This window comes from Fukomys damarensis, unplaced genomic scaffold (assembly GCF_012274545.1).
Source record: "Fukomys damarensis isolate Sample0158 unplaced genomic scaffold, DMR_v1.0_HiC HiC_scaffold_29, whole genome shotgun sequence".
Taxonomy (NCBI): domain Eukaryota; kingdom Metazoa; phylum Chordata; class Mammalia; order Rodentia; family Bathyergidae; genus Fukomys; species Fukomys damarensis.
The window spans coordinates 11086436-11100934 of record NW_022900941.1 but is presented as its reverse complement, the minus strand read 5'-3'; the positions used below and the strand labels follow the sequence as shown (position 1 = coordinate 11100934).

The following is a 14499-nucleotide window of genomic DNA, read 5'->3' as shown; positions in this document are numbered from 1 at the left end:
TTAATGGGAGCGGGTTGACAATGGGGATAGTAGGCATTTCTACATCCACAGATTCCTATCAGGCCCTGTCTGTAGAGATTTCAGAAGACATGAATAAAATAAGCCAGTCCTTAAATACAGTACAAGATCAAATAAATTCTCTAGCAACAGTTGTGTTACAAAATAGAAGGGCCCTTGACATGCTGACAGCATCCCAAGGGGGAACATGCCAGGTGCTAGGTGAAGAATGTTGTTATTTTGTTAACTAGTCAGGGATTGTTAAAGCAAAGGTTAAAAAATCACAGTAGCACATCAAAAAGTGAAAGAGACAATGGAATTCTTGGGGAATAGACCAAAGCTATTCCTGGATTCCCCAAATTATGCCTTGGCTACTTCCCGCGTTAGGCCCACTGGCTTGTTTATGTCTTTTAATCATGATAGGGCCCTGTCTGCTTTGCTGTTTTCAAAATTTCTTGCAGGAATGCATGATGACATTTACCAACCAGTCACAGAACTCATCATGGCAGGGTACCAGGCCACTGCAGCAGAGTCAAGAAGCCCCCACCTACCGCTGCCCCCACGAGATCCAGGTTTAGCCCCAACCTTCACCCCTTTGTCAGCTTGAAGCAGCTTCAGAAGAAGAAACCTTTACCCAATAACCATAAAGCAAAAAGCCTGGTATGTTAGATTTCCCTTGCCTTAAGATGGCTGCCACATGGACTAGCAGCCTCCAGGTTAAAATATGGCTTCTCCCAACAAAGGACAGGCTTCTTCTTCCCATCATGCTATTAGGGAAAAGCTTTATAAATAGCAAAAACCTATAAAGTGTTACAATGTAAAGTAGCTTCTGCTGTCTCTAACAGCAGTTTATTTTGTTTATCTCAAAACTAATAGGCACCAAAGGCACTAATTGCTGAATGAGGCATTTGGTCTTACCCTGAGATAACAGGGCATGTCAAGGTCTTGAGCTCTGATGAGACTGGAGCTACATGATCATAAAAGTGTCTAAATGAAAGAACTCATTGCTAACATTTGCTCCCCTGACCCTTAACACCCCCCGCCCTTTCCTATGGACTAAAATAGATAACTAGGCAAATCTTAAAGGTAAACTCCCCAACTGCAAAGAACTGTTATGTCTGGGTTGAAAAGATTAACTATTCTGTGACCGTGATTTGAACTGCGAGAATGAAATGTAACCACCCAAATGAAGTCAAGTGAAACCCTATAAAAGGAGGACTTGTAACCCAATACGTTGTCAATCCAGGCATGGCTTCTGTGCAATCAACCCTTGTTGATGAGCAAATTTGTTATTTTACTTCCATTCTGCTGCCTCTCTGTGTGTCACTTACTGATTCCTTCCATAATAATGCCTCTTCTCTCAAAAGAGTAACCTGATACTTGCTACCTCCTAGTAGCTATTAATGTCACAAGCCCCTCCTACTGATGTCACAGTCTCCTCCAATCTTTTTTCTTTTCTTTTCTTTTTTTTTTTTTTGGTACCAGGGATTGAATCCTCCAGTCTCTTAATACTACCTCACTCAACTCCACCCCGGTTCAGGCTAACTCTACCCTGCTCTTATAAAAGAAGATCCCTGTTCTGCCATGTTGCTCTCCTTTGTTTGGAGACAGCCCACTAGATCCTCCCCATGATAAAGGCTTGTTATTGTTCTGGTCTGATTAAAAAAAAATCTAAAACAAATCAGAAAATTATATACTGTTAATATCTCAATAGATTGATTTTACCCTCAGGGGAATAATTTAATAAGGATAGAGGGGAAAATAGAGAAATGAGAGAATGAGATTAAAGCAAGGCTGCAGGACAAAAGGACTATTACCCAAGTTTGGGGAGAAAGGAGAAAAATAAAGGAAAAGACAAGGATGAAAACAAAACCAAAAACCTAAAAAACAGTGTTCACACTCAAGAAAAAAATTGAATAAACAATCTAGAAAAAAGAAGAAAAGGAAAGAGATTTTAAGACTACGGTTATCTTCTAGGGTCTACACTTTTATTGTGGTGTCCAATTCAGGGCATGTCTTCACTGTCTCTGATAGACAAAGGGATCAGATAGAGCCCAGATCCATGTTAGATGATTCCAGTAATCCTGAAGTAGGAATAGGGCAGGGTGCTGATTTGGGTGCTTTCAGCTCCACAGAAGTTCAAACTCATCCTAGTCTTTGATTGAGGGATTGGTGCCTGGCTTTTTTAGCCTTAAGAGTCTTGGTGTCTCCTTAACAGCTTGACTTTGTATACCTCATCCTGAGTGTCTCCTGTGGTTGTGCCTCGCCATTGCAGGGAGCCTTGAACAGAAGCTAGCCCACAGCTGCTCTGAGTTCCAGATTCAGTTGGGCTCTCTTTATAATGGTGTCTGGTCAAGCTCCTTCTCCAGGGGATGCTTAGACTGTAGTCACTCACTGGCTGTTGGAGCTCACAACTTCCATTGCTCCATTCCACTGGTGTTTTTCTCCAAGCAGGTCTCTGGGTTCCCCACTTCCCCTGGGTTTCTGTAGATTTGAGCCTCCTCTCATATATAGTCAGGGAAAAAGTGTAGCTTGCCACCTCCTTTTTCTGTGTTGAGATGTCTGTTTACTTTCCCTGTGAGCTTCAATTTCCCTTCAGATCCTTCCTGGGTCCCAGGGATCCTTCACTTTTATTCTTTGTTTTCCCATGTTTTATTCCAGTGTCTGGAATCTGAGACTCATATAGGCTAACATGCTGCTGCTTACTGCTCCCAAAAATATGAGGTTTATATGTTTTTACCCCTTCAAGCAGTCTGTCCTTTGCTCAATTTAATCAATTTACAAAGTTATTATTATCAAATACGAATTTCTTCCCATCACTTCAATTTTATTCTGCTTGTTACATATGTTTTATCACTTTCCACTCCTATTTATTTTTGTAATTTGGTAGTTTTTGTCATGCTTTTGTTTGATTTTCTTTTCTTTTATACATCTGTTCCTCTAGTGAGTTGCCATCCATGTGTTTTCATAATGGTAATTATCATTCTTTCTAGTGTAGGACTGCCTTATATAGTTCCTGTAGGGATGGTCTGGTGGTAATGAGTTCCTTCAGTTTCTCCTTCATATCTGAGAATGTCTCAGTGTCACTGTCTCTATATCTGTCTCTCTGACAAAGGATTGAAACCAGGATACATCTCTATACCCTTTTAATTATTTTTAATTAATTTTGAGACAAGGTCTTGCTAAGTTGCTGGGCTCAGAATTGTGATACACCCATATCAACCCTTTCAAAGTGCTAGGATTACTGGTGTGTGCAACCATGCCTGGCTTTTAGTTTTGTGGAATAATTTAATTGGGAATAGCATTCTTGTTTAGATATTTTTCTTTTAGTATTTTGAATATCATATTCCATTTTCTTTTGGCCTACAACATTTCTGCTGAGAAATCTGCTATTAAGTTGATAAGCCATCCCTTCTATGTGATTTGACATTTTCTCTCACTGTTTTTAGGATTGTCTTATGCTTTGGACATTTTAATTATAAATGAAAGCCAAAATGGTGAAAGTCTTTTTTGATTTAATCTTTTAAACTTCTTGAATCTGGATGTCTATTTCTCTTTGAAGGTTTAGGAAAATTTGAGCTATTATTTTATAAAATAGGTTTGTAGTGGCATTCTCATTTTCTTCTCCTACTGGAATTCCCCTAATGCAAATATTTGTTTACTTAATAAATACAATAGGCTTTCAATATTTACATTTTTTCCTTTTTGTCTAACTGGGTTAACTCAAAAGGCCTGTCAGGTTCAGAAATTCTTTGTTTTATTGTTCTAGTCTGTTGTGGAAGCTCTTTACTGTGTTTTTATTTTGTTGCTTGAAGTTTTTAATACCAAGATTTCTAATGGGTTCTTTTATGATGTCTTCAGCAAATACCTCATTTATGTCTTCTTTTTCTCATTTCTTTGTATTACCTACATTCTCTTCCACCTTGATGAGTTCCTTATGATAATTTTTGAATTATTTTTCAGGCATTTCATAGATTTAGTTAAAATTTAGATCTAATGCTAGAGGATTATTTTTGTATGTTGGAGGTGCCATTTTTATTTTGACATTTCTCATGTGCTTATGCTGTTGGCTGTACATCTGGTGTAACATTCATTTCCTCCAAATTTTATGAAGTATTTCATAAAGTAGCTTTTGTAGAAAAAGATTTGGGGACATAGGACATCGGTTGGATAGATGCTTTGGGTTTGACTATAAGGGAACACAAATGCAGTCTCTGACTTCTTTATCTTTGATTTCACCAGTGTCAATAAATGCTGAAACAGATTAGCCTTCAGTAATCCATGAAGGTAGTTGTATAATCTTATATGACAGGCTTGTAATAGTATTTTAGGATCCAGAGTCAAGCCCTGATGACAGTAGGGCTTATGGCCACAGCTTCCACAGTCTTGGCACAAGATAAGAAGCCTGACTCCAGGTTCAAGGAAAGCACAGGAGATGCCAAGGGCTGTGGCATCATATTCTGTGAACCACACAGGAAATGAGAGATGCTTAATCCTGTGGCAAATGCAGTCTGGATGAGACTGGAGCTTTCTCAGGTCTTGAGAGCTGAATATAGGTGTGGCTGGAGTCTGTGGCACTGGTAACTCTGGACTTGGGGTTTTAGAACATAAAAAGGACCTTCCCTAGCTACTTTAGTGACTATAGTTGGTATTGTGTTTTGTAACCTTGTTGTCCTCTTTAATACTGCCGTGGGCCAGAGGTAACACCTTCAGGTTCAAGTACAAGCAGAACTAGGGATTTTGGCATCAACAGCTGTGATCTGAAGTCTGTGGAATATGAAGATTTTTCTAAGTCATTAAAGTCATGTGTAGGTAAAATTTGAGATCGTGGCACTGATATCCACATTCTTGGAGGTACACATTCTGGAAAACCTTCACTAGATTCTATAAGTTGAGAGTGGTTGGTTCTGGGAATTGTGCTTTGGTGTCTGTAGTCCTATAACTGCAGGGCATGGATGAAAGTAGAGCATGAAAGGAAAGCTCTAGTAGTGATGAGGCTTGTGGCATGGGTATAGTCCCAGAGCTCAACAACATAGATGTGTGCTTTCTCTGATCCCCAGGGACAAGCTTGAATAATTATGAGGCCTTTTGCATTTGCTGCTTCCATCCCAAGGCTGGTAAGTAGACCTTCCCTAGAACCCTAAAGATGACTGCAGGTATTGGCAGTGGTTAGGGGGTGCTGTTTACTGTATTTCTGGAGCTATGGGGCCCAGGTGGAAGCTTTCTCATCTCCCAATGGACAGGAGGTAAAACCCAGGCTGGCTTTCCATCAGTGCCTATGGTTCTGAGATTGTGGGCAGGGGAGGAAACATTCCTTAGTTCAGAGGAGGCAATTTTGGGTGGGACTTGGATTTGTGGCTATGACAACAACTGGTTCTGAAGTAGCAAGATGTAGAGGGCTTTATCTTCATCCTGATGAAACATGCATTGGCCCAAGGCTTCCAGAAGGTTGAGCTTTCAGCAGGCAGCCCAAGATGGTATTTAATGATAGCTGTTTTGGTAGTTAGTGTTCCAGGGTTGTGGGTGGTCCAAAGCCAGCTCTCAAAACTGGATTTAAAGCAGGTAAGTACTGCAGAAATCTGCAATGAGGACTACTGGCCAGCTGCTATGATTAAAGTTGTTGGCATTGTCCCACTTATTTTTTGCCTGTGGCATTGGGACCCTCACACCCAACTGAGGAGCCAGGGTTGAGTGTGCAACCCCCGCCCCCATGTTGTCTTTCCAAGACTCCCTGCTGTTTAGGGTTCCTGTCAGCTCTCTACTAATTTCCAGAGCTATTCTTTCTTACTGTTCTCAAAATAAATTTTGCCTTTACTTTTACCCGACTCTTCTCTGTAGCAGAAATGCACAAAGGATATTTTTTATTCAGCCATCTTAGTTTCCACTCCTGAATGAATATTTTTTATTGTGTTACTTTTGGCAGTTCATGTCTTTCAAGAGATTGTTCCATTTCACCTAGGTTATCAAATTTGTTGAGTATGGAGTTTTTCACAGTATTCTCTTTGTCCTTTCAAAAACCACGGGATCTGTAGTGATGTCTCTTTGTTCATTTCTGATATTTTGTGTCTTCTTTTTTTAACTGCTGCAGGCTTATTGATCTTATCTTTTCAATGTATCAGTCTGTTGTTTCATTGAGTTTTCTATATTGACTTCCTGTCTTCACCCAATTTCTTTTTGAGGGTGGTGGTGGTGGTTCTTCCTCTCCCTCTTCTCCCCCTCCTCCCTTCCTTCATTGGATTTAATCTGCACCTAGCATTCTGAGGTGGAAATAATGCTTTTAGGATTTTTCTCTTTGAATATATGCATTTCTCACAATAAATTTCCCTCTAGGCACTACCTTTGCAGCACCTTCTGAATTTTGCTCTCATTTCATTTAAAAATTATTTTTCTTGCAATTTTTTTATCTGTATGTTATTAAGCCATTGTTATTCCAAGTATCTGAGGATTTTCTTCCTATCTTTTTGTTACTAATTTCTTATTTCATTCTATTGTGGTCTAAGATCAGATTTCTAGTTTTTAAAATTTGTCAAGATTTCTTTTATGGCTCGTGTGGTCTAGCTTGATGAATGTTGCATGTGAGCTGCAAATATGTCATCTGTAGATACTGAAATAGACTACACATGTCAATTACAGCCACTTACTTGACTGTTGGCGCATTTGAGTTCAACTCTATCAGTGACTTTTCTTTCTACCTGTTGGATCTATCCTTTCTTGATAAAGTTGAAGTTTCCAAATAGTACACTTTATCCATTTACTTCTTGTAGTTCCATCAGTTTTTGCCTCATGTATTTTGCTGATCTGTTAAGCAAGTATACATTGATTGCTATGTCTTTTTGAAATATTGACTCTGTAATTATTATGTAATGCTCTTCTTTATCTACATAGCTTTCTTTTTTTTTCAGCTTTAATTGAGTTTATTGGTACATTTTAGGGATACAGTACAGTTACATTCATTGTTGGGATCTTGTACCTCTACATGACGTCTTGATTCTCATTTTTTCCCCTTACCCCTGACCTCCCTTCACCCCCTCCTCCCCTCCCCATCTACAAACACTTTATTTTCATCTTTTCATTCTCTCACATTTTTTTCTTTTCCCTTATTACCCCTCCCCTCCCCATCCTACCTTCCCCACACCTTTAGCTCCTTTCTTCCCATTTCTAAATGTTAGTAATCTTATTAAAATCTTATGCATTGTTGTAGATTATTCACACCAGGGAAACTATTCGGTATTTACACATGTGTGACTTATTTATTTCACTTAGGAGTATATCTTCAATATGTATCCATTTTCCTATGAATGAATCTATTTTCTCATTCTTTATGGCTGAGTAATATTCCATTTTATAGAAAAACCACATCTTCTTTATCCAGTTTCCAGCGGATGGGCAAATGGGCTGTTTACAAGATTTAGCTATTACAAACTGTGCCGCTATAAACATGGGTGCACATACTTCTCTGTGATATGATTCTTTTAGTTCTCTTGGAAAGATACCCAGCAGAGGGATGGCTGGGTCAAATGGAACCTCCAGTCCAAGCTCTTTAATGTTACGATACAAAAAATAAACGAAACAAAGAGCTGGTTTTTTGAAAGAATAAGTAAAATCGACAAACCCTTAGCTAAACTTATCAAAAAAAGGAAAGAAAAGGCTCAGACCCATGCAATCAGGAATAAAAAAGATGAAGCCACAATAGATCCAAAAGAAATCCAGGGGATCATGAACACCTGCTTTGAGAACCTGTACTCTAATAAAATGGAAAACACAGAAGGAATGGACAGTTAAAATGTAATTAAAAACTTACCAACAAAGAAAAGCCCAGGCCCTGATGGATTCACTGCTGAATTTTACAAGACATTTAGAGAAGAACTACTACCATTACTCTTCAAACTTTTCAATGAAATTGAAAGGGAAGCTATACTTCCAAATTCATTCCTGGAAGCAAGTATCACTTGGATTTCCAAACCAGAGAAAGATACAACTAAAAAGGAGAACTACAGACCAATCTCCTTAATGAATATAGATGCAAAAATCCTTAATAAGATACTAGCAAACAGAATACAGAGGATTATTAAGAAGATCATCCATGCTGACCAAGTCGGATATATTCCAGAGATGCAAGGGTGGTTCAACATACGAAAGTCAATAAATGTAATACATAGCTTTCTTAAAAGTATGCTCTGTCTGAAACATAGCTAGTCCCACTTTATTAGTACAGTATATCTTTATCCTTTTTCCTTATGTATGTCTTTATATTTAAAGTGGATTTATGGACAATGTGGTTTGGATTTTTTAAAAAATCTCTGACAGTAGTCTCTCCCCACCTTCTTTTATTACTGGGGATTGAATCCGGAGCCTTCACACAGAGACAGAGCCCCATACCTTTTTAGGTTTTTAGACAGGGATTTGCTAAAGGGAATTCCCTTAGGCTGCCCTTGAATTTGTGATTCTCCTGTCTCAGCCTTACATAGTGTTGGGATTTCAGGTGTGTGCCACCATGTCTAGCTGACAATTTCTTTTAATTGATGTGTGTTCATTGGTGTTGTGACCGATGACAGTTGTATTAATATCTATACTGTTGTATTAATACTGTACAGTTGTATATCTATAACTGTTGCTCTTGTTCATTCCTTTTTAAAATCTTGTACTTTTTCTCATTTCTGTAGTTGAGAATTTGATATGGTTTCATTTTCTTTCTTAGCATATTACACTTCACTGTTTACTTTTTAGGTGATTGCTTGAGTTTGCAATATACCTATACAACCATTCCAAATTCAATGTCAAATAACACTATACTACTTCATAGGTACCCTAATTCATCTTTCTCATCTGTTGTCATTGCTGCCATTCATTTCACTTTTATGTATGCATGCATAAGTGCATAATTTATAATGACTATATTATTGCTGTTAACATTTGAGCTAACAATGTGAATAAAAATTTTTACTCTGCCTTCATTCAATGTTCTTTCTGTAAAATCAAGTTTCTAGCCTATATCATTTTTCCTTCTCTCTGATGAAGTTAAAAATAAAATTTGTACAGGAGATCCAGTGTCAAAAGTTTCTGAAGTTTTGTCTGCAAAAGTATTTGTTCCATTTTTAAAGGATAATATTGCAAGATATAGGATTCTAGGTTGGAGAAGACGTCCATCCCCTCAACACTTTAGTAAACCAAAGCCTAGTGTTCCTTTTTTGGACCTCCTTTCAATGGGACATAATTTTCTCTTCAAATTCTTGTTCTTTGAACTTTGCTAAGGAATGTATATTAATTTCATGCAAAAATTTTTAAAAGTGTAATATCTAGCATCAATGGGTTAAATATTTCACTTGACTCTCTTCATGCTTGTAAGGTTTCTGAGAAGTCAGATGTATTTTTTATATTTGCTCCTCCACAGGTAAGGTGTTTTGTTCCCTTAGGATTCTTTAAAGATCATTTTTTCTAAAATTTAAAGGTCTAGTTGTTCCTAATACTTCTGTTTCTGCTATCATATTAGATATTCGGATTTTTTTGTTTTGTTTCCTCTTTTGCTTTTCAGTTTCAGAACTCACTATTGTAAAGTGGGGTGTAGTGCTACATACCTTTAATCCTAGCACTGTGGAGACTGAGGCACAAGGACTGCTACCAGTTTGAGGCTGGCCTGAGATACACAGTGAGTTCAGGTCCAGCTTGAACTATGCAGCAAAATACCCAACAAGAATCACAGTCATAGCCTCAAGGTCAGAGATTATTTTAACTATGTCCAGTCTAATGAGTTCATCAAAGTCATTCTTTTTTCATTACAATGTTTTTGAACTCTAATACTTATTTTCAGAAATTTGCCTTGGTTTTCCAAAATTCTTGTCTACATTTTGTTACCTTAACATATATTATAATTTTTAGAAATTCCTGGCCTGACGATTCCAACATCATGGCCATATATGACTCTGATTCTGATGATTGTTGGGTCTTTTCAAACTGCTTAAGGCCTTATAGTAAACCATACACCCCCCCACACACACACAAATATGCATACATTTTTTTGTGGAGGTGGTGTGGGGAACGTAGGCGTAATGTATTGAGTAAAAGGAACTATAATAAGCAGGGGAACAGAAAGCATTATATAGTCCTATGATTAAATCTTCCATCTTTTTGAGGTGTGTGAAGTGTAAACTACACTAATGCTTTTTAGTCTTACCTTCCTGTCAGGTGGACAAAAGATTAGCATGCTCTGTATTTCCCTTTTGCCAAGTACATTAGACATTTGTAATTATACTTATGAGGATACCCCTTAAGGACAGAGGACCTGATGTGGTTAAACATGGATCTTCTAACCTTTCCACTTACAGGGAGCATGTAATTTTTTTTCTCCAGTATTTACAGAGAGGATCTGGTATAACTCCTTGAAGCAATTAATTACAAAGTCATTTTGTAAAAAATTTTTAAAAATTATTTTGTAAGAAATTTACATAAGCACCCTGACTCTTCTCGCCCCTCCATGACTAGGTCCTCCTGGAGGTTTTAACTCTCAAATATGTCCACATTGAGCCTCCATTACAGTTTTTCTTACCCCAGCAGTGGTTCCTGGAGAGGTTTCTGCTTCTTTCTTTTCTGGTTATCTGTAATTTTTGGCATTCACCTATTTTTCCTATTTTTGAAGCATTTAGCCCTGTGATACTTTTCTGAGAGCACCACTTTTTGTTTGTTCAGACTTTTTATTTTTTTAATGTCACATTTTCTTTATTCCAAGGTGAAGGAGGCACCTCATGAGGCTGAGATGGTGTTCACAGCACGTTGCCAAGCAGCTGTGACCTTCCAGGCAAATGGAGATTCCTGGCGGGAACAGAAGGAGAAGCGAGCAGCCATGATGGTGGGGCTTCTGATTGGAGTGTTTGTGCTATGCTGGATTCCCTTCTTTGTGACTGAGCTCATTAGCCCCCTCTGTGCCTGCAGCCTACCCCCCATCTGGAAAAGTATATTCCTGTGGCTTGGCTACTCCAATTCTTTCTTTAACCCCCTGATTTACACAGCTTTTAACAAGAATTACAACGATGCCTTCAAAAGTCTCTTTACCAGGCACAGATGAAAGGGGCTGAAGACACAAAAAGGCAGAGTTCTGAGGAGGAATCGAACTTTTATCCATCACTTTCAGTGATCTGGGAGCCTTCTCTCCATATTTAAGTACTAATGATGTTTTTAAAGTTACACTGTTAAGCATGGACTATGGAAGCTGTGCCATACACTTGCTGTCTCATGAAGTATGGGAAACATGTAACTATGCCTTCTTCCCATAGAGCAGGCATTGCCAATGCATCATCATACATTTCCCCATAAGAAGAAACTCCACCTTAGAATCCTTTCAGCACAACACTTGAGGTTGTTACTTACTAATAGCATTGACACAGGGGTCAAACTGAATTTCTCTGTCGAGTGCCCTGTTTCCCTGTGTAGATCTCTCAGGCCTCTCTAAAGACCCTCTCCTTTGTGAAAGACTTCCTTCTCTCATTCAGTGGTCTCAACTTACTTTCCTCAGCCACTTACACGCCCTAAAAGGCAATAAAGTAATACCTCTGTTGGCGAGTACTTCTGTTTTCAAACAATTTGGTTCGAAAACAAAATCATTCAGCAAAATTTTGCTTCCATTTGCAAACTCATAAGGTCAGAATCATAATCATGGCTATCTTTCTCACACACAGCCATCTTCCCCATCAAAAAACAAACCAAGGCACCACTATATATCCCAAATTTGCAGGAAGATAAGGATGATGTTTAGTAACAAACCTCAGTGGAACTCACACCTACCAAATCAAATTCTCAAAGAAGTGGTCTGTTGACCTATATATAGTACATTCTATGACTTTTAAATCAGTGGGAGATGCTGAATACACAATACTCTTTAAATAGGGTAAGCTAGCATTCCTGGTGGATGACCTGGGAATCAGCACCTTTAAAAGCTTACCACACTTCCAATGTGTAGCTAGAGTTGAGAACCCCTGATTTCTTCGCTGTTTCTTCATCATATGGGAGACAGGACGTAAACTTTTCCCATTACTTCACCATACCGACTTGTATGTGTAATAAAAATACTTTTGAGGCATCCTTGTGAAGGCTCTGAATCATTTTTATTCATGGTATACACACTAAGTTGGGGAAAATGATGCCTGGTGTAGAACTCAAAAGCACTACCCACTAAACCTGTAGGTTGTGTTAATAATCTTGGCTGAAAGATACTGGATGTAATCTTCAGCTTTGTTTTCCAATTTTACTATATGTGCTGCTGAAGAGAGCACTTCAGCTTTGTTTTCAATAATTGTATCCAACATCTCAGTGGCATATAGCAACAAGCCTTTATTTCTTGCTGATATGCCTATGGCTTATCTGAGGTTTCACTGATCTTAGCTGGAATCTTCTGTGCTTGATTAGGTCAAGGTCTGCTTCATATGTCCCTTATACTCCCTGGGTCAACAGGGAATATTTTAGTCAAGAGAGAAGGGCAAAAGTGAGCCACACAGACACATTTACAAAACTCATGTCAAAACTGGATATGGTGGAACATGTCTATAATCCTAGCCACTTAGGAAGCTGAGTGGAATATTACAAGTTCAAGGCCAGTCTGGGCAACTTAGGACTCTGTGACCCTTGGGGTAAAAAGGGCTTGGGGCAAAAAAGTCAGTTAGCTTACAAGTCATGAAAAACCCCAAGGTGAGGGGATGGGGGAAAACACTACTTCCATGACAAAGGTATTTGGTATGATGAATGGCAAACAATAATGTTCAAAAGGGCCGGGGATTTAGCTCAGTGGCAGCGCCACCTGCCTCGCAACCACAAGGATGCGAGTTCAATCTCTGGTACCAAAAAAAAAAAAAAAAAAAAAATTTCAACATTTTAAAATAGAACATGGAAAAAAAAAAGTGTGATACAGAAAGGGCAAGTCTTAATATTTTCATCTGGCTTATTACAGTGTTCTCGTAAATAGGCTCCCTGTATTCTACAGGTAACAGCCTCCAGAGGAAACTATTAAAATGAAGCCAAATCACATTGCTTTTCTTTTCAAATCCTTCTATAGCCTTCCCACACAGGTCACTTTAATATTCCCCAAACTTACCTGGATATAACTCAGGACTATTACATTTGCTATTCCTTCTGCCTGGTATTCTTTACTAGGTTTCTATGTGATGTACTCTCTCAACTAGTCAGGGACGAAGGCCTTCTCTAGCTTCTCAATATAAAATTGTACGCATAGTGGTCCCTCAGTTCACAAACTTAATTCAAATTTTCTATGATTCTGGTTGCAAACCAAATTGGATGAGAACCGAATCAAATTCAGTGGCTAGGTTCAATGTTGACCTTATGGGAAAATTTGATTTGGTTGATACAAACCAGAAATTCAAATATTTCTTGGTTGAATATTAATATTCTCATGGAACACAAAACAAGTAGACCCCTGGTTGGTTCAGAAGCTCACCAAGCCTTCAAAGAAACAGGCTCTTTCCAATTTTTTGCTCTTCCAAACTGTGTTGTCAGAACCTCTTTTCGTGGACTCAGGATGAAGTTGCTCATGCTGTCTTTTTTTCAACAACCTGAACAAACAGAAAGGGCAGGTAGGTGCACAATGTGCTGATGACCAGTAAGAAGAATCTTTCCTGGAAAGTTTAGCAGTTTTCCCCTAATTGGGCACTAACCCTAGTGGGTTAGACACCCACCTGTAAATCTATTCACAGCAATCAGAAATGGTATTCCCATCACTGTTGTAGTACAGCTGTTATGATTCCTTTTCCAGGGCTGGACAAAACTGGAGTTCTGATGGACAGGAAAGAGGAGCAGGAAGGACTACTTGCAGCTAATTTCTACAGAAGGTGGGGTTGGCTTATGGAGAATGTTAACAGCTACCTGGGACTCACAGGTGCTGTCCCCAGGTTTTGTACCCTAACAATAAGGAACAATGATTACACTGTGATTTGTTTTTTTCATGAGATGCAGGCAACCCTGAAACAGCTTTAGTCTATTCCCAGGATTAAGTCACTTCACAGTTCATTTTTCTGTCCCTGTTTCTTTCCCTGCTACCAAAACACATACAATAGACACAGCCAGCTAGCTACTTGGTGTTTTGCCTGCGCAAATGTGTTCCACCAGAAGAGAAAAAACACTCTTGCACTGGCCCACTACCCCCAAGACAAAGCAAATAAGGTTTACTGCTTTAACTCAAGGGCTTTATCTTTCTTAACAAAGCAAATTTATGGAGCCAAAATCATCTTCCATTAAAAAAAAGATCAAAATTTAAAATCCATTTATATTTTAATAGATATCATCTGTACACGGTACAAAATTCAGAAGGTACAAAAGGTATACAATGAAAAGTTATTTCTACTGTTCTTTACAGAGGCAACCACAGCTGCCAGGTTGGAGTATAACCTCCCAGAGAGATTCTAAGTGTAGCCAAGCAGACATTTGTCTAGACACATAAGTGTTCACCTACATACACACACACACACACACACACACTTTCTTCCATTCCAAACAGTAGTAAAT

At 38.6% G+C, this 14499-nt stretch overlaps 2 protein-coding genes across 2 annotated transcripts in view; one reads left to right on the top strand and one right to left on the bottom strand.

The window, feature by feature from the left end:
* LOC104862014 (5-hydroxytryptamine receptor 5B) overlaps positions 1 to 12048 on the top strand; it is a 36545-nt gene extending 24497 nt beyond the window's left edge. Inside the window, exon 2 of the mRNA XM_010623717.2 lies at positions 10721 to 12048. Within this exon, the coding sequence (XP_010622019.1) occupies positions 10721 to 11056 (336 nt within the window). The 3' untranslated portion in view covers positions 11057 to 12048. The remainder of the gene's footprint in view (positions 1 to 10720) is intronic.
* A 1310-nt stretch (positions 12049 to 13358) lies between these two features.
* Ccdc93 (coiled-coil domain containing 93) overlaps positions 13359 to 14499 on the bottom strand; it is a 92516-nt gene continuing 91375 nt past the window's right edge. Inside the window, exon 25 of the mRNA XM_010623716.3 lies at positions 13359 to 13550. The gene's annotated coding sequence lies outside the window, so the exon portion shown is untranslated. The remainder of the gene's footprint in view (positions 13551 to 14499) is intronic.